The 23,023-nt window shown below is 56.8% G+C and overlaps 2 protein-coding genes across 2 annotated transcripts; one reads left to right on the plus strand and one right to left on the minus strand.

The window, feature by feature from the left end:
* Nucleotides 1-4,360: 4,360 nt before the first annotated feature.
* SLC39A13 (solute carrier family 39 member 13) lies at nucleotides 4,361-9,138 on the plus strand. Its single transcript, XM_074231616.1, is given in 10 exon segments — nucleotides 4,361-4,618; nucleotides 4,620-4,653; nucleotides 5,220-5,333; nucleotides 5,447-5,571; nucleotides 7,269-7,358; nucleotides 7,460-7,549; nucleotides 7,651-7,701; nucleotides 8,073-8,205; nucleotides 8,313-8,412; nucleotides 8,549-9,138. Coding segments are annotated over 10 exon segments (1,071 nt in total). The 3' UTR covers nucleotides 8,625-9,138.
* A 3,174-nt stretch (nucleotides 9,139-12,312) lies between these two features.
* PSMC3 (proteasome 26S subunit, ATPase 3) lies at nucleotides 12,313-21,655 on the minus strand. The gene is made up of 12 exons (XM_074230622.1): nucleotides 21,109-21,655; nucleotides 17,990-18,073; nucleotides 15,347-15,472; nucleotides 14,955-15,059; nucleotides 14,768-14,830; nucleotides 14,367-14,504; nucleotides 13,880-14,023; nucleotides 13,614-13,762; nucleotides 13,339-13,435; nucleotides 13,045-13,190; nucleotides 12,649-12,730; nucleotides 12,313-12,520 (listed from the first exon to the last, which is right to left on the minus strand). Exons 1-12 carry the CDS (start codon nucleotides 21,625-21,627, stop codon nucleotides 12,410-12,412), a joined length of 1,764 nt encoding a protein of 587 aa, XP_074086723.1. The 5' UTR covers nucleotides 21,628-21,655; the 3' UTR covers nucleotides 12,313-12,409.
* Nucleotides 21,656-23,023: the final 1,368 nt, after the last annotated feature.

Consider the following 23,023-nt stretch of genomic DNA (forward strand, 5'->3'; position numbering starts at 1 on the left):
AGATGTCTCAGGGTTGTTTTTATCTAATCTCAAAACCTCCACCCTGGAGATGGACTTGAGCAGGAGAGGGGAGGAGGGAGCTGGTATGAGACCATTAATGGCAATTGTGACTTCAGCAGTGGTGGTGTGGCTTTGGGGTTATCAGATCATCACCTGGAATGTAGGCCACTATTGCTGTTCCGAGAGTCCCCTTCTCCGGCTGCTGTGGACCTATTCGGGATGTGTGTAGGGTGCCAAGTGTGGAGGGAGAGAGGGACGAATGAATAAAGATCATGCATGCCTTTTGAGCCAATCCTGAGCCTGGCTGCTGAGCAGCAGGAAACTCAGCTTTCTTTCCATTCATTTCTTCATCCCCTAATGCAATTAAGCATTCCCAATTCTCTGGGAATTCAGGACCCTCCACCTCCCCACCCCCCTCCTGCACCAGTAAGGGTCCAGGCCAGGTGGTGCTCAATCCCATCCCTGTCCCTTCCCCACCCCATGCCAAGCCCTTCTCTATCACCCAAGCTTTGGGCTGCCCCTTTGCCTAGAATGATGGCTGCCTCTTTCCTTTTTCACCTGGTGAATTCCTACCCATTCTTGAAAGCCCAGGTCAAATGCTACCTCCTCCAAGAAGCCTTCCCTGATCTACTGATCCATAAGATTATGGCTCTAGAGCTGGAAGGGTCCTTAAAATCTCTCATCTGGTCTACTCCGCTCATTTTATAGATGAGAAAACTTGCGTCCCAGCAAGGTTAAGTGACTTGCCAGAGGTGCCAGAGACAGGATTTAAATAGGGACATCTATTTCCAAATTTTTGGGGTAAGATTTAATTCTTTCATTACATCACTTTTATTTCTGGATGTATCACTTACCTGTCAAGAGAATAGAGAATAGAAAAGGGGGAAGAGGGCGAAACTATTCAAGTAGCCAACACACCAACTAAATCTGACACATTTGTGATGTTCCACACTCAACTTTGAATAGTTAAAAGCATATTGATGGGGAGTGGCTAGGATAGAGCACCGGCCCTGGAGTCAGGAGGACCTGAGCTCAAATCCAGCCTCAGACACTTATTAATTACCTAGCTGTGTGTCTTGGGCAAGCCACTCAACCCCATTGCCTTGTTAAAAAAAAAAAAAAAGCACACTGATGAATGTGAAAGGGGAAAATGTAAAAACTGGCTTGAAGCTTAACAAACAACCCAAAAAACAACCTACCTAAGATCTGGGTAACTGATCTCAAATTTCCTGGTACATAGAAGGAAAAGAAATCGAAGCAGTATAGCCATGAAATGAAACAACACTGGCTCCTTGGAAGGAGTTATGGCAAATCTGGACAACATACTAAAAAGCAGAGCTATCCCCTTGCCAACAAAGGTCTAAGCGATGATTTTTTAGTAGCACTGTACGGTTGTGAGAATCGGACTATGAGGAAAGCTGAGCATCACAGAATGATGCTTTCAGATTATGGTATGGATTTTTGAGAATCCTTTGGACAGCAAAGAGATCAAATCAGTCAATATATAACGGTATTAATTCAGGCCGTTCACTGGAAGGTCATACACTGAAGCTGAAGCTAAAACACTTGGGTCAATAATGAGAAGATGGGACTCACTGGAAAAGTCCCTGATGTTGGGAAAGATTCAAGGCAAAAAAGAAACAGGGATGGCAGAGGATGATGTGGATGGATAGTATCATGGAAGCAAGGAAGAGGGACTGGACAGGCTCTGAGAGAAAGAGGAGGATAGAAGGGCCTGGTGTGCCGTGGTCCATGAGGTCACCAAGAGTCAGATAAACTGAACAACTGAACAACACCAACAGATAAACTTATCAATTCTTATTCTTTTTTGTTGATGACTTTCTAATGAACTTGTTATAATGTAAAATTTATTATATTATTTGTGATTATCTGTTATCTATAAGCAATATTATAGATAATATATAAAGATACAATAATATATCCGGATTTTTACCATATGCTGTGTCTAGATCTTGGTTCTTTTCATTTCTACATACTCGTAAGTAGGTTTCTCCTGGCACTCCAGGCACCCACCACATCAGCCACCTTTCCTGTGTGACTGCCAGTTCCATGAGGGCAGCCACTCTATGGCCTTATATAGAGCCGTATCTCATGCTCTGCCTGATCCGTCAAGTGTTGGAAGCTAGTTGGTGCCCCATCCCAACCTTCCTCCCTGAAGATTCTTGATTGTGGTCTCAGGTGTGTGGTGATTTCTAGAACATCCAAGGTGACAGAGCTAATTTGGTCAATTCATCTGCTGATGGGGGGGGGCTCCCAAAAGGAACCCTTCTCCCCTTTTTCTCAATCAGTAGCTCTGATTGGTGGGGATCTCAGACGGGGCAGAGGATGAGAATATTCGGTGAGGGAGATATTTTCGGTAGGGTAGTGAGGCCTTCCCGATTCCCGGATACAGCCCGGAGGTGCCGTCCCTCATCCTCAGGCTCAGGGGCCACCCTCAGAAATATTTGCTTTCAGAATGCTGACAGTGTTATTATGAAATCATTTGTATATTATGAAGTCGTGCCTGGCCCAGAGTAAATACTTAGTAAAAGCTGCTTTTGCTGACTGATCCATGTGCTTAGCTGACACTCCAGCGATCTGCATGCCTGCGACTGGGGGTAGAGGTGGCAGCGGTGATCCGGCTTCCTGCTCCTAGAAGCACATTCCTGTCATGCTTCTTTTCCCCCCAGGAAGCTGGCCTGGGATCTCCCGTCTCAGAGGTGGGAGCCCTGAGCAGAGGAGGGGAGTGCGGGGTGGAGGAGGTCAGGGCCAATGAAGAGAGAGCCCGGGGGCCAGCCAGGCTTGGCACATCTCCCGGTCCGCCCTCGGTGCCCAGGGGCGGTGAGAAGTGCAGGCCCGAAGGCCGACGGCGGCTGGTTCTTTGTCACCTACGAGGTTCCACGAGCAGGTTCTGGTCTGGGTTATCATGAGTCTGGGAATGGCTGGAGAGGTCGGGGTTCCTGGGCTGGTTCCCCGGGCTCACCCGGGCAGGGGCCTCAGGAATTTTCTCCAGACCGGTTTCCCATCGCCCCGCTGGGTGGCACCCAGTGCTCCGGCCAAGTGGCGCCTCTGCCTTGGCTCGTCCGTGCCCGCCGGTGCCATCCACCCGCGGCCCCTTGGAGTGTCTGGCTTTCTCCCGGGCCGCCTCCTCCCGGAGGGCACCCCCGTGCCTCCCCTCCCGGAGGGCACCCCCGTGCCTCCCCTGCGCCTCTGTGGCATCTTCCTCCTCCTCAGACCCTCTTGCGCTTTGCAGGCTCCTTGGAGGACCCCCCGGGCGTCTCCTAAACCCTGAGTGCCAGCGGCGGGCACGGTCCGAGGCCTGGGCCCTCCTGCACGCTGCGGACGAGGAGACTTGGCCCAGGTGGCGGCTGCCCAGGCCCGGCCGGCTCCGGCCCGGTGTGCCATCGCCCCCCGCGGCTCATCTTACAGATGGGGAAACCGAGGCCCAGGGGGTGCCCGGTGCCCGCTTCCACGGGGGAGGGGCCGAGGCTGAGGGCAGCACTCGCACCCGGGTCCTGGGCTCACTGGCACCCCCGGGCATCCGTGCGGGGCCGGGCCCCGGGTTACCGCCCTGGAGACGGGAACCAGGCTCCGGGCGCAAAACCCAAACACAAAAATAATCCGATGAGTAAGAAGAAAATTCCCTGCGCCGCGGCCCCGGCCGCCCCGCCCGCCGCCCCACTTCCCCTTTCCCGGGCCCGGGCCGGCTCCGGCCTGAGTCAGAGGCGCCGCCCGCCCCGAGCCGGGGCCGGGCCCAGGCCAGCGCCAAGGCGCCCCCCGGCGGCCGCGCCCGAGGCGCCTGCGCAGACCCTGGGGGGCGGGGCGGGCGGAGGCGGGAGCGCGGCGGCCCCGGCGTCCGCCCGCGGCCGTACGGAAGCCCGCCGGAAGCGCGCCCTCCCCTCCGGGTCCCCCACGGCGGGCCGGGCCGGAAGCGTGCGCCGCCGCCGGCCTTCCCCCCGCGGGGGTCGCGCCCCAGCGCCGGGGTTCCGGGCCCCGCGGGGGCTCGACGTGGCCGGGCGGGGGGGCGGGGGCCGGGCGGGGGCGGGGCAGAGGGCCGAGCCGGGGCCGGATGGCAGGGGCCGCCCGGAGCCGCGCCGCCGCCGCCCGGTGAGAGCCCCCCGCCCCGCGGACCCCAGGCCAGGGCGCCCCGCGGACCCCCCGCGCCCGACTGCCGCGGCACCCGGGGGACGAGGCCCGGGGGGGGTCGCAGGCGCCAGCTCCGGGGGGACCCCGGCCCCCAGCCCCCGAGGGGCCCAGCGTCAGCGCCCCCCCCCCCCGGCCCGCGGGGCGCCCCGAGGGGCGGCCCCGGGCGGGCGCTGACCCCCTCCTCCTGCCCCGCAGCCCCCGCGCCGCTGCCCGCATGAGGCGGCCCGGCCTGCTGCTGCTGGGCGCCCTGGGGGGCTCGGCCGGGGCCGGGGCCACCCCTCCCGGGGCCACCCTGCCCGGGGCCACCGCGCCCGGGGCCACCGCGCCCGGGGCCGCCGCCTGCCGCCTGGAGCCCGCCGGGGCCGCGTGGTGGGCCGCCGCGCTGGACGCCGAGCGGCTGGACGCCTGGCTGTGCGCGCTGGCCGGCTCCGCGGCCGTGGGGCTCAGCGGGGTGCTGCCGCTGCTGCTCGTGCCCCCCCGACACCGGCGCCGCGCTGCGCTCCCGAGGCACGTGCCGCCGGGGCGGGGGGCCGGGGGGCCGGGGGGGCACCGCGGGGCGGGGGGGGGCCGGTGTCGGGGGGCGTGGGGCAGGGGAAGGCACCGCGGGGCGGAGGGGGCCGGGGTGGTCATCGCATACCGGGGGGCGGGGGGCAGGGGAGGGCACCGAGGGGCGCGGGGCCGGGGAGGGCACCGCGGGGCGGGGGGGGGGCCGGTGTCGGGGGGCGTGGGGCAGGGGAAGGCACCGCGGGGCGGAGGGGGCCGGGGCGGGCATCGCATACCGGGGGGCGGGGGGGCAGGGGAGGGCACCGAGGGGCGCGGGGCCGGGGAGGGCACCGCGGGGCGGGGGGCCGAGGTGGGCATCGCATACCGGGGGGCGGGGGGCAGGGGTGGGCATCGCATCCCGAGGGGCCGGGGGGCAGGGGAGGGCACCGCGGGGCGGGGGGCAGGGGAGGGCACCAAGGGGCGCGGGGCCGGGGAGGGCACCGCGGGGCGGGGGGCCGAGGTGGGCATCGCATGCCGGGGGGCGGCCGGGGAGGTGACGGCGGGCCTGACCCGGCCCCTCCGCCTTTCAGCGGGGTCCCACCGCCTCAAGCAGCTGCTGAGCTTCGCCCTGGGAGGGCTCCTGGGGAACGTGTTCCTGCACCTGCTGCCCGAGGCCTGGGCCTCCACCTGCAGCACCGCCACGGGTGAGGGCCCGGGCGGGGCGGGGGGGGGGGTCCCGAAGCACTCAGCCTGGCCGGGGGCGCCGGGAGCCGGGGGGGTGGCCGTCCGGCGGGCACCGACTCCCGTGTCCCCGCAGGCGGGGCCGGGCAGAGCCTGCAGCAGCAGCAGCTCCTGGGCCTCTGGGTCATCGCCGGCTTCCTGAGCTTCCTGGGGCTGGAGAAGATGTTTCTGGACAGCAAAGACAAGGACCGCCCGGGCCAGGTGAGCCCCGCGGAGACAGGGCCGGGCCGGCGGCTTAGCGGCACCACCTGTGCCCCCTGCACGGCTGCCCTCGCCGTGCCCCCATCGTGCTGCCGCCGAGCCCCTGGGGCACCACCCTACTTCTCATGCTGCCCTGGCAGTGCCACTGAGGAGGGCAGAAAGGACTAGAGCATCCCCCCCCCCCCCCGCGGTCTGCAGTCGGGTGCTAAGAACGCCTGGGGGCGAAGGGGCTTTGTAGGGGCCAGAAGAGGCAGCTGGAGGAAGGGCACCTGCTCTCTGTCTCTGTCTCTCTCTCTCACTCTCTCTCTGTCTGTCTCTCTGTCTCTCTCTCACCTTCCCTTCTCTCTCTCTCTGTCTCTCTCTGTGTCTCTGTCTCTTTCCTATCTCTATCTCTCTTCTCTCTGTCTCTGTCTCCTCTCTCTCTCTGTCTCTGTCTCTCTCTCTCTCTCTCTCTCTCTCTCTCTCCCTGTCTCTTTTCTATCTCTCTCTTTCTCTGTCTCTCTGTCTCTCTCTCTCTCTCTCTCTGTCTCCCTCTCTGTCTCTCTCTCTTCTCTGTCTCTCTCTGTCTCTGTCTCTCTCTCTCTTTCTCTGTCTCTCTCTCTCTCTGTCTCCCTCTCTGTCTCTTTTCTCTCTCTCTCTTCTCTGTCTCTCTGTCTCTCTGTCTCTCTTTCTCTGTCTCTCTGTCTCTCTCTCTCTCTCTCTCTCTCTGTCTCTTTTCTCTCTCTCTTCTCTGTCTCTTTCCTATCTCTATCTCTCTTCTCTCTGTCTCTGTCTCTCTCTGTCTCTCTCTCTTCTCTGTCTCTCTCTGTCTCTGTCTCTCTCTCTCTTTCTCTGTCTCTGTCTCTCTCCCTGTCTCTTTTCTATCTCTCTCTTTCTCTGTCTCTCTGTCTCTCTCTCTCTCTCTCTCTGTCTCCCTCTCTGTCTCTCTCTCTTCTCTGTCTCTCTCTCTCTCTGTCTCTGTCTCTCTCCCTGTCTTCTCTCTCTCTCTCTCTCTCTCTCTCTCTCTCTGTCTCTTTTCTCTCTCTCTTCTCTGTCTCTTTCCTATCTCTATCTCTCTTCTCTCTGTCTCTGTCTCCTCTCTCTCTCTTCTCTGTCTCTCTCTGTCTGTCTCTCTGTCTCTTTCCTATCTCTATCTCTCTTCTCTCTGTCTCTGTCTCCTCTCTCTCTATTCTCTCTCTCTGTCTCTGTCTCTCTCTCTCTTTCTCTGTCTCTGTCTCTGTCTCTCTGTCTCTTTCCTATCTCTATCTCTCTTCTCTCTGTCTCTCTGTCTCTCTCTCTCTCTTCTCTGTCTCTCTCTCTCTCTCTGTCTCTCTCTCTCTCTGTCTCTGTCTCTTTCCTATCTCTATCTCTCTTCTCTCTGTCTCTCTGTCTCCTCTCTCTCTTCTCTGTCTCTCTCTGTCTCTCTCTCTGTCTCTCTCTCTCTCTCTCTCTCTCTCTGTCTCTCCCCCCCCTCTCTCTCTGTCTCTCTCTCTCTCTCTCTCCCCCCCCCTCTGTCTCTCTGTCTCTCTCTCTGTCTCTGTCTCTCTCTGTCTCTCCCCCCCTCTGTCTCTCTCTCCCCCCCTCTCTCTGTCTCTCTGTCTCTCTGTCTCTCTCTCTCTCTCTCTCTCTCTCTCTCTCTCCCCCCCCCCCTGTCTCTCTCTCTCTCTCTGGGGTGGGGGCGTCTAACGGCCACTTCTCCCTCACTCTCCTGGACTCAGGCCCCCATCAAAGACCCGGCTGCTGCCGTGCGCAATGGAGGCCCCTGCCTGGCTCCACCAGGCCTGAGCATTGAGGTCCAGAAAATCAAAGTGAGTGGCCCGGTCGCGGCCCCCCTCCCTCGGGCCCAGGGTGCCCCCTGGGCGACCCCCGGCTCAGCGCGGCCCCCTGGGCTTCTCTTCTGCACCCTCAGGTCAGCGGCTATCTCAACCTGTTGGCAAACACCATCGACAACTTCACCCACGGGCTGGCCGTGGCCGCCAGCTTCCTGGTGAGCAAGAAGGTGAGTGCCCGCGGCCCGTCGTGCCAGGGGCCGGGCGAGGGTCGGGCCAGTCGGGCCTCGCTGCCGCCGGCTCCCGGCCCCACGGTCTCCCTCCTCCGCAGATCGGGCTTCTGACCACCATGGCGATCCTTCTGCACGAGATCCCTCACGAGGTGAGCGGCCAGGGGGGCTTGGGACCCTTGGGAGACCCGGGGTGGGGCGGCCCGGGGCGGCCTTTGGCCCACGAGTCAGGGAGGAGCCGGGGGGCGCTCAGGCCGGGCCCCCCAGGAGGACGGCGGGGAGGGGATGCTGGGACTCGAGGACTTCAGGGGTGGGGGCATCGCAGAAGCAGCCTGCGCCTCCTGGCAGGGGGGGGCCCGGCCCTCCCCAGAGGCACTGCTGAGTCCCGGCCCCGATGTGGGAAGGGGCATCGCATTATGCAGCCACCAGAGGTCGGAATGATGGTGCCAGTACCCTGTGAGGGGGGGGCTGGCACCGCTGAGGGGTCGGGGCCCAGGGCAAACCGGCCGGGCCTCCCCCTCAGGTGGGCGACTTCGCGATCCTGCTCCGGGCCGGCTTTGACCGATGGAGTGCTGCCAAGCTGCAGCTCTGGACGGCGCTGGGGGGCATCCTGGGGGCTAGCTTTGCCATCTGTGCCCAGTCACCCAAGGGAGCAGGTAGGGAGCCAAGGCGCGTGGGGGCTGGCGAGGGAAGGCCGGCGGCCTCGGGGACCTGCGGCCCAGGCCTCGGGAGCCTGCCCCTGACCGGGGGCATGCCTTGGCAGGGGACACCATCGCCTGGCTCCTCCCCTTCACCTCGGGGGGCTTTCTCTACATCGCTCTGGTCAACGTGCTGCCCGACCTCCTGGAGGAGCAGAACCCCTGGTGAGTGAGGCGGCGGGGGCGCAGGGGGCTGCCAGGTCCTCGCCGGGCACAGTGGCCCTGGCGGCCCGGCGGGGCCCCAGCCTCGGGAGGGGTGGGGGGCCGGGCAGGCGCTGAGCGGAGCCCCCTCCCGCCGCAGGAACTCCGTGCAGCAGGTGCTGCTGCTGTTCACGGGCATCGTGGTGATGGTGCTCTTCTCCATCCTGGCCGAGTGACGCCCCGGGCCTCGGGCCTCCGGCAGTGCCAGGCGCCTTGGAGCCCCGGGACTCGGCCTCGGGCTCCCCGCACTTCTCTGGGAAGGAGGCCCGGAGGGCAGCGGCGGGGGGCAGCGGGAGCGTTAGTGTGAGCGTGCTTGGTGGGCGGCGAGAGGGGAGAGCCCCAGGGCTCCGGTGCCCGCTGGCACGCCGGACCCCCGGCCTGGCACTGCCCGCCCCGAAGCCTCTGCTCAGACACAGCCAGACGGGGCGGCCGCTCCTCCCAGACACCGGGCCCTTCTAGCAGCTTCTGCGGGAGGGCGGGGAGGCTGCCGGGAAGATGTGGTCAGCGCCCAGGAATGTGCTGGCCGCCCCGGGCCTCGGGGCCCCGCCGGGGCCTGCCACAGCCGAGGTGGAGCCTCGTCGCCCTCCAGAGGACACGCGAGGAAGCGGCTGCGGGGTGTGACGGGCCGGCGCTGCCTGTCAAGTGACTCCGTGGAGACGCAAATAAATGCTATTTTCTCCTGAAACTGGCCTCCTCCGTCCTGGGGCCGGGGCTGCCCTTCCCCGCGCCCCGCCACTCGGCTGCGATGGGCGGAGCCGGAGCTCCTGGAGGACAGGCTTAACTGGGGGGCTCCCAACCTGGGCCCCCCGGGCAGGCACGCAGGGGGAGCCGTGCCGGGGTGCAGCCGGGGCTCCGGTGTGAGGGGGCCACCGGACAGCGCCCGGAGCCCCTGAGCCGACGCTGGAGGCCCCAGCGGAGACAGCACCGGAGGGCCCCGGGGGGCAGCCGCGGGCCGCGCCCCCTGCCCTGCCCGGCTGCTCTTGTCGCCCCCGCCCCCCTGGCGGCTCTCCGCGGGCACCTCCCCGAGACACGGCCCCTCAGGACCGGCGGCTTCACCCCCCCGCACTAATCATGGCAATAGTCCTCACTTCTGGCTCTGGCCCAGGGTGGGGGTGCCAGGAGGGGAGACTGAGGCACGCAGAGCCCCCAGCCTGGCTGCCTGGCAGAGCTGCAGATCAGGCCTCCTTCCCAAGAAGGGGGTGTTGAGGGGCGTCACCCTCGCTGCCCTGGGGCAGGAATTGAGGCCAGGCAGCAGGAGGCAGTTTCCTCAGCAATGCCGGGGCACAATGGGAAAGGGCAGGACGGAGCTGGGGCGACTGAGGCCGAGAGCAGACTGGAGGGCTGACCAAGACCCAAGCCCACTGCCACGCCGCCACCCAACTGGCTACTTTTGAGTAACCTGGTGGAGGGCATGCCCCGGTGTCCTCCTCCCTGGCAGCGGCTCACGATGAGGTGTCGCACCGTGCCCATTGGGCTGAGGAAGGGTCTGGAGCACATCCCCGGGCACCGCTCTCTCCTCCCCCGCCTCAAACCTAGTTCTAATGACTCCGTGACCCCAGTTGAGCTGTTCTTCAGACACTGAAGCAGTTTATTTCCTTCTCCAGAGCGCTTTACAGGTGAGGAAAGTGAGGTACAGAAGGGGAAGTGACGCTAGGCAAGTCCCAGCCAGTGTCGGAGGCCAGTGCTCTGTTGTGCCACCTCACTGCCCCGTGCCCTGTGTAATTCCATCTCTGACCTCTCAAACTATCAGAATGGGCCAAAGGAGCCCCAGGTCTGGGATCCTGCCAGACGCGTGCGCAGTCGCCCAAATTTTGGGTGCGAGGTCCCGTTGGGTGGTCCCACGGGCGGGTGAGTACCAGAAGACAAGCTGCTGCCCACGGCAGAGGTCCCAAGCAACAGTATGGTGACTGAGCATTCGACCAGAGTCCGGGGTCCATCACCCGAGGCGAGGCCAGACATTTCCTCTCCCCAGCCGCCCCTCTCGTGCCTCAGCCTCTGAATCGATCCCCAGGTGCCCTCGGGCTCCACTGCCCACCTTTCCCCTCATCTCCATTGCTGGTGCCCATCTTTAATGCCTACTGCTTAACTATTGAATGTATTCTGGGCCCAAGTACCCTCTCGACTGGTATCCCCTGCCCCAAACCCAAGGTAGAAATCACCCAAAAATACTCTCGGTGCCCCCAGGCCTCACCCTTAAGGACTGGCAAGAAGCGGACCTATGCTGGGTTGACTGGCAGGGCTGCCACACTGGCAAAGACAGAAGGGGAGTCTGGGGAGGCCGAGGCCAAGTCCCAGGGGCACTTTAAATGCCAGAGCAGAATTTACTGAGAGGCTTTTGCAAGGTTAAGGTGCCCTTGGGAAGGGGGAGGGGAGACAATCCTTGACAAGATGATGCCAGTTATTCTGTGAAAGGCGAATTGGGGGCATTGCCAGGCAATGGCACCTCAGACCTTGATCACAGCAGGGGCCCCCACAGGCTGGGGCCACCAGAGCACTTGGGGCCCTGGACCTGGAGGCAGGGAGACCTGAATTCAAATCCAACTTCAGACCCTTTCCAGCCATGTGACCTTGGGTCTGACTGTGAAACGGGGACAACAAAACTTCAGGGTGGTCGTGAGGGCCAATGGGGAACAGGGCGGCTTCTAACTCTTGGCACAGGATTGTTGCCATTCTTCCGCTCCCTGGCCCTTAGTTTACAATTCTGTAAAATAAAGGAGGGGCCTCAGGAGGTCTCAGGGGTCCGACCCTGCCTTCCAGTAACAAAGCTGGTCCCACCGGGCATCTTCTCAGGAGGGTCACAGCCAAGTCCTACGGATGGACGCAGGTCTCGGCCCCAGAGTCTGCACCCAAAGCCTGGGTGAGGCCCTGGGGGCTGCATGGGGAGGCTCTGGACCCTTCTCAGAACCTAGAACCACCCATGATGACCCGGGAAAGTTACCCAAAGGTTAAAATAAAATAGCTAGCCAGGGAGCCCAGTGAAGGGCACCAGGCAGAGGCTTTCTGCTATGCCATCTGAGCACAGCCTGACAAGGCAATGGTGGGGAGAAAGTGAAGACTGCCTCTGTTACAAGTCCCAAGTTCAAACCCTCCCCTCAGAGAGGTGGTCACTTTGTCATCTAGTCTCAGTTTCCCCATCTGTAAAATGGGGCAATAGCACCCATCTCTTGGGTAGTGGAAAGAACTGAGATTGCACCTGCAGGTGCCCCATGGGGTGCTCCCCAAGTCTCAGAGCACTTTGTCTTAAGGGATGTCCTGGACAAAGCTGCCATCAGAGGGGCGGAGAATGGGGAACCTTTAGGAGAAATGAATTCAGGAAAAGGTCTGGCCTGGCAGTGAGGAAGTGCAGGGGTCTGGCTGGGGCAGCCAAGCTGAAGGGGGTGGTACCCGCTTCCAGGAATGCCCTCCAGGGTCAACCCAGTGCAGGCGTCCTCTGCCTCACAGGTCTTCCTAGCAGGTGGTGGGGTGAAGCTCTCCAAGGGAGGAAGAAGAGGAGCCAAGACAAGGCCAAGTGCTGACCCCCAGATGTAACAGAGGGAAGAGTGCCAGGCTGGCATGGGGAGGAGAGGACAAGAGCTGACTACAAGTCCCAGGACCTAAGCACACCAGGGAAAAGGGGAAACAGGGTAGGGCAACGGCTGTGGGCCCACAGGTTCTGGGCAGCTGCTGCATCTTGCCTCTGCTGGCACGAGGCCCCAGGAATCCAGGCCACTGCAGCGCCAGCTGCGCATGGTCTGGTCCCAGATAAACAGCAAGCGAGCCAAGAGCCGCCTTTGTAGCTCCCGGGCTGTCGCGCCAACCTCACCAGGGGCCCGCCCTCTTCCTTCTGTCGGTCAGAGTGGAACCAAGACACCAGAGCCACTGGGGGAAAAACAACCCCAAACACCTTTATTGTTACTACTTTTACCAGCAAGTCAGAGAACTGAGTGGCTGCCAGGCTCAGGCTGGGGGGTGCCCTGGCTGGTCAGGCATAGTACTGCAGATTGGCCTTCTTCTTGGCCTGCACCTCCAGGATGCCCTCCATGTAGTCTTCGTGGGTGAGTTCGGTGGCTCCCCGTCGAAGCGCAATCATCCCCTATGGCCAAGACATGGCGTCAGAGCTCAGCCCAGGCTGTCTTGGACTGTCCCCAGGGTTCTGGGGGCCGCCTCCCTCCCCGCTGTGCTCACACCCTCCCTCAGCTCCCAGCCAGCAGACACACTCACCGCCTCCACGCACACGGCCTTGCACTGGGCCCCATTGAAGTCGTCGGTGCAGCGAGCCAGCTCCTCATAGTTCACATCGGGGCTGGAGGAGGGAGATAGCGGGCATCAGCCACTACCCCACCCCCGAGCTTGTTCTTCTGGCAGTAGTGCCAACGCCTGAAACCAGCCTGCCCTAGAAGGTGCTGGCAGAGCTCACCCCACCCCCACCCCCAGCAGAGGCTCCCAGAGCTCTTTGGACAAGGGAGGGCCCGGGAGCCACAGCCTATCTGGCAGGCAGGAATCTGAGTGGGTGGGCTTCCAGAAGCCCCTTCTATTCCAATGAGGAAGGGGCCAGCAGGTAGAAGGGCCCTACAGACAATCTCTATCACCTGCAGAACTCTCTGAACCATCACTCACCTCACATTCATCTTTCGGGAATGGATCTGCATGATCCTGGCTCTGGCTTCCTCATTGGGCATTGGGAACTCTATCTTGCGGTCCAGACGACCTGAGCGGAGCAAAGCGGGGTCCAGGATGTCCACCCTATTGGTCGCAGCAATGACCTAGGGCAGAGGAGGCACAAATGTTCAGGGAGTTCAGCAGGCTCCAGTCCTTCCCTTGGTGCTGGAGAGATCTCAGATGGGGCTGGACCTGGGAGTCCCACCCCAACACCAACCCCAAGAGCCCTGCTTCCTCAAGCGGGTGGCTCACCTTGACTTGGGTGTTGGGCTGAAACCCATCCAGCTGGTTCAGGAGCTCGAGCATCGTCCTCTGAACTTCTCGATCTCCTGCTTTCTCACTGTCAAAGCTGGAGGAGGGGGACACGACAGACAGAGCTGTCAGAGCTCTTCCAGACAGAGCTCTCCACCCACATTGCCCCTGCCCTGAGGCTGCCCCCAATCCTCTCCACCCCCTGGAGATCTCTGTGGCTGGGGTCTGGGTTGTCCCCAGCAAACTCGAGTGTTAAACCAGAGCTCAGGCCTTACCGCTTGGTGCCAATGGCATCCAGTTCATCAATGAAGATGATGGAGGGCGCTTTCTCTTTGGCCAATGCAAAGGCATCCCGGACAAGTTTGGCTCCATCCCCGATGAACATCTGCACCAGCTGGGGTCCGGCCAACTTCAGGAAAGTGGCCTAAATGGAGCAGGGGCAGAATCAAGAAGAAGATGGTCCAGTTCCCCCACTTCTGGGAACCTCTACCAACTCCCTTACAGGGAACACCCAGGCTATGGGTCTGGCCGAGCCACTCACCTTGGTCTGGGCGGCACAAGCACGGGCGAGCAGGGTCTTTCCAGTACCTGGGGGTCCATACATCAACACTCCCTTTGGAGGCTGAATCCCCAAATTCTCAAATTTCTCTTTATGGTTCATCGGTAATACAATAGCTTCTACCAGCTGCTCAAAGAAAGGACAAAGTAAGTAAGAGACCCTCTGGGCTTCTCCCTTTTCTTATACAGTCAGACCTGCAGACTCATTCAGGCTTTCAGAGAATCACTGGCTAGGGCCCTGCTGGAATAAGAGCTCTGAGTTCTAATTCTTCCTACTGAGGAACTTGGGCAACTCCATCTAAGTCTCTGGATTGTCATTTTCTTATCCTTAAAATGGGGGCTGGCCCCAGGGCTGCCCCCTAAAGGAAGCCCTGCCTCAATGAGACAGACTATAAAGGGAGAGTACAAATGAAAGCACTTTCACCTGTGTGAAGGCAGGGGGGGGGGGGCGGCATCCCAGTCACGCTCACCTCCTGGATTTGTTTGTCCAGCCCTCCAATGTCGCTGTACTGCTCTGTGGGCCTCTCATCCACCTCCATGGCCTTCACTCGGGAGTCGTACTCAGTGGGCAGGGTCTCCAGGATCAGGTATGAGTCTTTATTTACTCCCTGAGGATAAAGGACTAAATATTCAGCTTTTCCAAATTCTAAGAACAATGGGCTAGGTGATGACTATGGCAAGTCACATGAGCCCCAAGCAATGGGCTGACTCTCCCAAAGAAGACCCCAAAGCACGCTCTGAAAAGGTTCAGGATATATAACTATGTATTAAAATGTTAGAAAAGATCAAACCTAAGCTCCATGGGACCCCAGGGATCCCACTCCAGGAATCATTAAGGAATGAGCTGTCTTGGGAGTCAAAGGTCACTCACCACCAGGTCTCCAGGCTTCAACTTTTCAGCATCAACCAAACCAATCACTGGCAGGAAATAGGTCTACAGATGGGGAAGAGAAGGGGAGAACTGGTCAGCAGCCTGATCCAATGGCTCCCACAAAGTCATCTACTTCTCTCCAACCAGTCTTCCTACTCAGGCCAACACCAGAGTCCTTGGTCCTCACCTGTCGGGTAGAGGTTTTGATCACGGCACATTTGCCCTTTCTCTGGGAGTCAAGGTCAATGTTTGCACCATCTTCTTCTTGGTCGTTGGGGTCAACATCTAGCAGCTGGGAAGAGGAGGAAATGTGGTCAGCGCTCCCACAGCACGAGCCATTCCTGCACTCCCTGGGTCCCAAGATCATTCTCAGCTATGATACAGCAGGAAAGCCCAGTGTCTTTATTACTAAAGTATTATGGGCACAATCATCTGGACACGACCAAGAAGACGAGCTATGTCTACTCTAATAATCAGTACATAAAAACATTAACTTGTATCAGATTCCACTCTTCCCTTTGAAGAGGGTGAATGAGAGACCTCTCTCAAGCCCTTCTTCCCTCCCATGTACACACACACCTCGATGACGTTGGAAACAAGGTAGGGAAGAGTCTTGTTCACTTTAATCTTTTCACTGTTCTCTTTGATCTTGTCCTTCATAGCTTGTAGTTCATGCGTCACACGTAACACTTCACTTTTCATGATCTAGGACAGAAATACAGACAGACCAGCTCAGGGATAGGCTTCTTCTGGTGAGGCTGTTGGGGACTAAGCAATCTACCCCCAAACCCGAAATTAGCCTTAAACTTCTAGTCTTCAGGACAAGGATAGAGTTGAGCCTATATATGTGCTACACAGAGCCCAATACAATCCACTACTTTTCTTGAGAAAAGATTAAAAAAAAAATGCCTCTCAGGAGATGAGGAGAGAGGGAGAAAGGGAGAAAAGACACCACTGCAGCACCCTTGATGCTCTATCACTTCTCAGGAACCCCAGGGGGGTTTTCCCATTGCCTCCAAGAAAAGAATCTAAACTCCTTAGCCTAAGACTGAAGGTCAGCCACCACCTGATTCCAACAAGCTGCCTTTTCCCACCCCACTTCCTGTACAGATTGGAATCCGTGTTGTTCTCAGACACTACACGTCACCTTCTGCTTACATTCCTTCACAAATCTGCTGATTTCCACAGCTCAATTCATAGTCTCTCTGCATAGTCTCTGAAAAATCTCTTATTTTGGGGGTGGAGCCAAGATGGTGACAGGAGAGGTTCGCCTCTTAGGTGCTCTCTGTCAAAACTTATAAACTAGGGGCGGCTAGGTGGTGCAGTGGATAGAGCACCGGCCCTGGAGTCAGGAGTACCTGGGTTCAAATCCGGTCTCAGACACTTAATAATTGCCTACCTGTGTGGCCTCAGGCAAACCACTTAACCCCATTTGTCTTGCAAAAAAACCCCCAAAAAACTTTAAAAAAAACCCAGAAACTTATAAACTAAGGACTCTTAACTAAATTTTCGAGAGACAGAACCCACAGAGGGACAGTGAGGCAATTCTCCAGTCCAAGGTAACCTGGAAAAGAGCAGAAAGGCTCAGCTCCACTGGACTTGGAGGGGCGGCCTGCCAGAGTGAAGTAACTTCAGCCTCCCAGAGGCAGCCCCAGGGTGCTGGGAGCCACAGCTCCGGCAGCAGGGGCAGTTTCCTGACCTACGCCCCAGGGAGCACCATGCACAAATTGGGGAAACAGCAGGGGGACCTCTGCCAGAGCTAGAGTGAAGCCCAGTGCTCAGGGCACTCAGTGAGCAGCTTGGCCATGGCAGCCCAGATCCAGGAACCAGAAGCAGGAGGAGCGGGTAATCAGGAGCCCCCAGGGCATAAGTGCTGAGCCTAAGTAGGGGAGTAGAGAGAGACTGCAGAGCTCTGTCCTCTATCCCTGGAACAGGACTCTGGGGTTCTGACCACATTCAGATCCTGATCGCAGTCTAGGTGCCCCATAGAACAGCAGGGCCCCCCCCACCTCAGCCCCATGGCAGAGGGGGGCGCATATGCTCATTCACAGACCAGGAGGGAGGACAGAGCCTCACACATGGAAATCCTTGGGGGGAGGGGGTCCCCATAATACTCAAAAGCTCAGGAAGCAACCCAAAACTAGGCACAGGCTGGAGAAATGAGTAAGCAGAGGAAAAAAAGAGGAATACCATTGAGAAATACTTTGCCTGTGATCCCAAGAAAGATCAAAACACTCAATCTGAAGATGAAATACAAACTCCTGCATCTAAAGACTATGATAAACAGAAATTGGGCTCAGGCTATGATAGAGCTCAAAAAAGACTTTGAAAAATCAAATGAAGGAGTTAGAAGAAAAACTGGGAAAAGAAATGGGAGATGCAGGAAAAATATGAAAATGAAGTCAGCAGCTTAGTCAAGGAAATCCAAAAAAATGCTGAAGAAAACAGCATGCTAAAAACCAGCTTAGGTCAAATGGATAAAACAGTTCAAAAAGTTATTGAGGAGAAGAATGCTTTAAAAAGCAGAATTGGCCAGATGGAAAAAGAGATAAGAAAGCTCTCTGAGGAAAACAAATCCTTCAGACAAAGAATGGAACTCAAGGAGATTGCTGAATTTACAAGAAATCAGGACTCAATACTTTAAAACCAAAAGAATGAAAAATTAGAAGAAAATGTCAAACATCTCATTGAAAATCTCTTACTTCCTGTTAAGGCCAAGCTCAGGAGCAGCTACCCCACCATATCCCTCCTTCAAATTCCCCAGACCCCCAGCTCCAACACTCTCTCCTATGTGGATGCCTACAATGGGTATTAAGAGTCTTTCATTTTTCATCCAAGGCCAACTACAGTGGCTTGTACTAAGCAGATGCTCAATATTGTTAGTTCAAGGCAATCTGTGCTAAAGCAAAAAGAGGCTTCTCTGATAAGCAGGGCAGCTGCTAATGTCCTGGGAATGCTGGACTTGGAAGTCAGAAAGGGCTGACTTCAAATCCAGTCTCTGATGCTTATTGGCTGTGTGACCTCAAGTAACCTGTGGGCCTCAAATTCCTCAACTGTAATGGGGACAGTAACAGCAGCAACCTCATGACAGTGCTGTCATGAGAATAAAACGAGATATATGTAGAGTACTTTGCAAACATTAAAATGCTACTCACTCGCTATTATTAATTCAATAGTTTTCTAAATACTGCTTCAGATAGACATCAGAAGGACCCCTCTTACCTTGATCTCACTGTCTAACAAACGAGTCCGTTGAATAATCTCCTCTGTGGACATTTTGAGCACTTCCTCCCCAATTCCATCTTGCTGTAAAGAAGTCAAAAGATCTTGAGATTTAGAGCTGAAAATCACTTAGTATATTATTTGACAAATGAGAAAAATGATTCTCAGAGATTAATAGGCAAGAAACAGCAGATCTCTTGGATATTATTATTCCTGTGCATCCCCATTAGACTCCATTCTTTTTAATTTTTTATTTATTGTTATTTGTAGTTTTAAATTCTCTCCCTTCTTCCAGCCTCTTCCCCACCATCGAAGAGGCAGGAAATATAATATCCAATATACATATACATATACATATATATGTGGAAATCATGCAAAATACATTTCCATATTAACTATGTTCTAAAAAAGTGGGGAGAAAAAAGTAAGAGGAATAAAGGGGAAGGAACTGCTTCAAACTCTACTCTGAGGGGCGGCTAGGTGGCACAGTGGATACAACACCGGCTCTGGAGTCAGGAGGACCTGAGTTCAAATCCGGCCTCAGATACTTAATAATTACCTAGCTGTGTGGCCTCGGGCAAGCCACTTAACCCCACTGTCTTGCAAAAAAACTAAAAAAAAAAAAAAAAAAAAGCAAAACACCAAACATAAAAACTCTACTCTGAGTCTTATCAGTTTTCTGTCTAGAGATGGACAGCACTATATAATGAGTTTTTTTGAGTTGTACTGTATCGTTCCCAGTTGCTTATCTTTACAATATTGCTATTCATTCTGCATTGGTTCCTACATGTGTTTGTGACACCATCCTGCTCATCAGTTCTTATAGTCCAATAGTATTTCATTACAATTGTATATCAGTACTTGTTTAGCCATTCCCCAATTGATGAGCTTTCCCACCATTTCCAATTCTTTGATACCACAAAAAGAGCAGCTAAAAGCACATGTGGCTCCTTTTTTTTTTTTTAAATCTCTTTGGGGTAGAGGCGTAGTATCAATATTACTGGGTCAAAGTGTATGCAGTTTTATAGAAATTTGGGCATAGTTACAAATCGTTCTCCAGAATGGTTGGCCTGGTGCATTTGCCTCCTTGATTTTCCCCATTCCCTCTAGAGAGTCATTTTCTGTTTTTGACATATTAGCCAATATCTTTGTTTTAATTTGTATTTCTCTAATTATTAGTGATTTAGAGGGTTTTCATATGACTACTGATAGCTTTGATTTCTTCCTCTGTTCATATTCTTTGACTATCAATGAGGAATGATTCCTATTTTGATAAATTTAACTCAGTTCCCTATGTATCTGAGAAATGAAACCTCTATCAGAGAAACTTGCAACATTTTTCATCATTTCCCTCAAATGTTCCTGTAATGTTGGTTCTACTGGATTTGTTTGTACAAACTATTTTCATTTTATGTAATCACAATTATACATTTTATTTCCTGTGATCCTCTCTACCTCTTGTTTGGTCATAAACTCTTCCCCATCTATAAATCTGAAAGGTAATTTCTTTCCTGTTCTATTGATTTGTATATTATCACCCTTTATGTCTCAGTCTTGTAAGCATTTTAAGCTTATCTTGCTATTTGGTGTGTATCTGGTCTGTATGTATCTACCCTCTGTCAGACCATTTTCCAGTTTTTCCAGCAGATTGTGAGTTCTTGTCCCAATTACTGAGATCTTTTGAGCTTTTCAAACACTAGGCTTCTATGATCATTTGATTCTGGATAGGTGTGCCTAATCTTTTTCATTGATTGATCACTTTATTTCTTACTCAGTACCAGATTGTTTTGATGATGATCACTCTGTAATACAGTTTTAGATCTGGCACCGCCAGGTTCCCTTCTTCCCACTCCCCATCCACTTTATAAATCTTGTTCCTCCAGATGAATTTTTGTTTTAATTTTTTAGCTCCTTAAATAAAGTGATTCCTTGATAGTTTGGTATGGCAGGGAATAAGTAAATTACCTATGAAAAATGATTTCTCCAATTATTTAGATCTGTATGTGTGAGAAGAGAATTTTGCAATTGTGTTCAAATAATTCTCGTGTGGGAGTAGCTAGGTGGCACAGTGGACAGAGCACCGGCCCTGGAGTCAGGAGTATCTGAGTTCAAATGTGGCCTCAGACACTTAATAATGACCTAGCCGTGTGGCCTTGGGCAAGCCACTTAACCCCACTGCCTTGCAAAAACTAAACAACAACAACAAACCAAATCAAACAGTTCTTGTGTATGTGTCTTGGCAAGCAGACTCTCAAAGATTTTTTAGGTTTTTGCGAGGCAAACAGGGTTAAGTGACTTGCCCAAGGCCACACAGCTAGGTCATTATTAAGTGTCTGAGGCCGGATTTGAACTGAGGTTCTCCTGCCTCCAGGGCCGGTGCCCTGTCCACTGCCACCTAACCGCTCCTGTCTGCAGCTATCTTAAATAACGTTCCTCTCCTCTTGCAGAGCTTTGTTCCGTAATATCTAGAAATGCTGATGATCTGTGTTTACTCTATGTCCTAAAACTTGGATAAAATCAGTAATTATTCCGGCTAGTTTGTACTTGCTCGCCACCATCACAGAGGCTCCGCTGTCTCTACCTTCCACAGCTTTCTCAGATCCATTTTTATAATCAGCCAAGCTGAAAGGGTCCTGGGAAGCGAAGGGGCATTAGAGACCGGAAGTTCTTAACCCGGGGTCCAAACTGTAGGCTTGCCCAAGGCCACACGGCTAGGGCATTACGAAGTGGCCGAGGCCGGCTCGGAGGCCGGGGCCTCCCGACTCCAGGGCCACCAGAACCTGCGCATTTGCTCTACGTGTCTGTGCAAAGGGATCCCGGCGCCGCCCGGCGGGCCAGGGGCGGCCAGGGCCGGGCTGCCACCGCCGAAGGCCGGGGCTCCACGGGCCCGTCCGCACGCCCGGCCCCTGGGCCTCCCGGGGGCCCCACGGTGCGGCCGGCGCCCGGGCTCGATCACCTGGGGACGCCGGCCGAGCCGCCGCCTCAGTTTCCCCAACTGCCAGGGAGGCGGCCGCGGCGGCAGCCCCCCGGCACCCCGCCGCCGCGGGCAGGGGCCCTCCCCTCCCGGCGCCCCGCGCCCCCGGCTCTGCGCCTGGCTCCGCCCGGCCGCCGGAGCTCACCTCAGCCTCGTCCCACACCGACGCCATCTTCTCCTGCCGAGTCACTGGGGCCCCACTTCCGGCCGCACTTTCGCCGCTCGGCCGCGGCAGCCCCTGGGGCGGCGGAAACATGCGGAGATAAATCCGCGGCGTGGGGCACCGACCCTCTCTGCGCCGCCCGGCTTCCCGGCCCCGGGCCCGGAGAGCGTCGGCCGCCTCTTTCAAAGCGCGGCCGCTCGGGGCGGTGGCGAATCTGCGAAACCGTTTGGGAGGCTCGAGGGCGGTGAAAAGGAAGCCGGAGGGAGCCGGGCGCTGCTCACGTGACGCCGCTCCGCCGTCCCCCTGTGGGGGCTCCTGGGCGGGGGCGGGCCCTCGGCGCTCATTGGCCGTGCGTGCGCGGCGTCGGGGCGGAGCCGACGTCCCCGCCGCGCAGCCTTTCGGGATTCGTAGTTCGACGGGAGCGGGGGCGGCGCCCCGGGGCGGGAAGCGCCCGGGGCCGGGTCCGCGTGGGGGAGGCGGTTCCTGACCCCCCGATCGCATCCGGGCTTCCCGGGGCGCCCCCGAGGCTCCTCCGGGCTCCCGGGCGGGAACGGCGCGCGCGGGCCTCCGGGGCGGCCGGGCAGTAACACCCGGCGGCCGCCCGGTGCCCGGCGCCGCGGGGAGCCCCGAGGCCCGCGGGCCGAGGCGGGCCGAGGAGCGGCGGCGCTGCCCGGCGGGTGGGCACCTCCGCAGACACTGAGCAGAAGCAGAAAGTGCGCCCTGGCGTTCCTGGGCATTAGGGCCCGGGCGGCCCCGAGGCCACCCCTGCCCGCCCTGCCACTCGCCAGTCTTGGGAGTAACGCTGGGCTTGTGAAGATCCCGCCAGCAGCCGGGAGAACCAGGGGTGTTCTGACCTCCGACCTCGCCGCCCGGGGGGAGAACAGCCCCTGGGGGGCGCGGGGCTCCCCGGGCCCGGAACAGCCCTGGCATCAGAGGGGCGGGGGGCTCCTTTGCTGTTCCCCATGGAAGAAGGCTACTACCCCCCTAGCAGTGGGCAGGCCCAGTCTTACCACCTGTGCGCGACCCAAGGGGCTGTCTTCTAGCAAGAGGCCAAGAATAACTGTTCTTGGGGCGGCCAGGTGGCACAGTGCCCAGCGCGCGGTCCTGGAGTCAGGAGGACCGAGTTCAGACACTTCATAATGACCTAGCTGTGCGCCTGGGGCGAGCCGCTTAAGCCCGTTGCCTTGCAAAAAAAAAAAAAATTGTTCTTTCTTTAATATTTCTTAACCCTGAGGGGGCTTCACTAGGAATACTAACCCTGAAACGGTTTTATTGGAAATATTCCACTCACTGGAGATTATAATAGTCTCCCCCCCCCCTGCACCTCCCACTGCATTCTTTTTGCAATTCTTTTTTTGGCATACTTCACATATAGGTCAGAAGTATTAGAATAGAGAGAATTCTGGGCTTTGAGTCAGGAAGACCCAGTTTTCAAAGCCCCCCTTTGACCCCCCGTGCCAACCTGAGCAAGTTACTTAACCTTTGTGTTCCTCTCAGGTGACTTCTTGGATTCTGTGTTGGCAAAGGGAATTCCCACACTTAGGAGTGCCACAGCAGGCGCTCAGTAAAAGCTTACTGCTCTCCTACCCGGAGATCTTTCTTGTATTATATAAAATTTGATATTATAAGTATACTCCCTGGGTCTAGTATAGACTCCTCAAAGTCAAGGACAAGTTTGATCCACCTTTTGTAATTTTCTTGACCTCTAGCAAATTGCTTTGAACAGAGGACTTTGATGTTTGCTGAATGAATACTTCTGCACAGGTTCACAAACCAAGCTCATCACGACAGAACTTCCCTCACAGCCCATCCATGTGTGTCTTGGTCATGGGATGTTAGAGTTAGTCAGACTTGGGTAGAAATGACTGACTTGAATTTTTTGATAAAGATACATTAC

This window comes from Macrotis lagotis, chromosome 3, assembly GCF_037893015.1.
Source record: "Macrotis lagotis isolate mMagLag1 chromosome 3, bilby.v1.9.chrom.fasta, whole genome shotgun sequence".
Lineage (NCBI taxonomy): Eukaryota > Metazoa > Chordata > Mammalia > Peramelemorphia > Peramelidae > Macrotis > Macrotis lagotis.

Coding starts and splice junctions, on each gene's coding strand:
- PSMC3 (XM_074230622.1), bottom strand. CDS start 21,627: ATGCGATCGGGGGGTCAGGAACCGCCTCCCCCACGCGGACCCGGCCCC. Junction 13,436..13,613: donor GATGCCATTGGCACCAAGCG/GTAAGGCCTGAG, acceptor CCCCTCCTCCAG/CTTTGACAGTGAGAAAGCAG. Junction 12,731..13,044: donor TCCCGAAAGATGAATGTGAG/GTGAGTGATGGT, acceptor TCCCTCCTCCAG/CCCCGATGTGAACTATGAGG.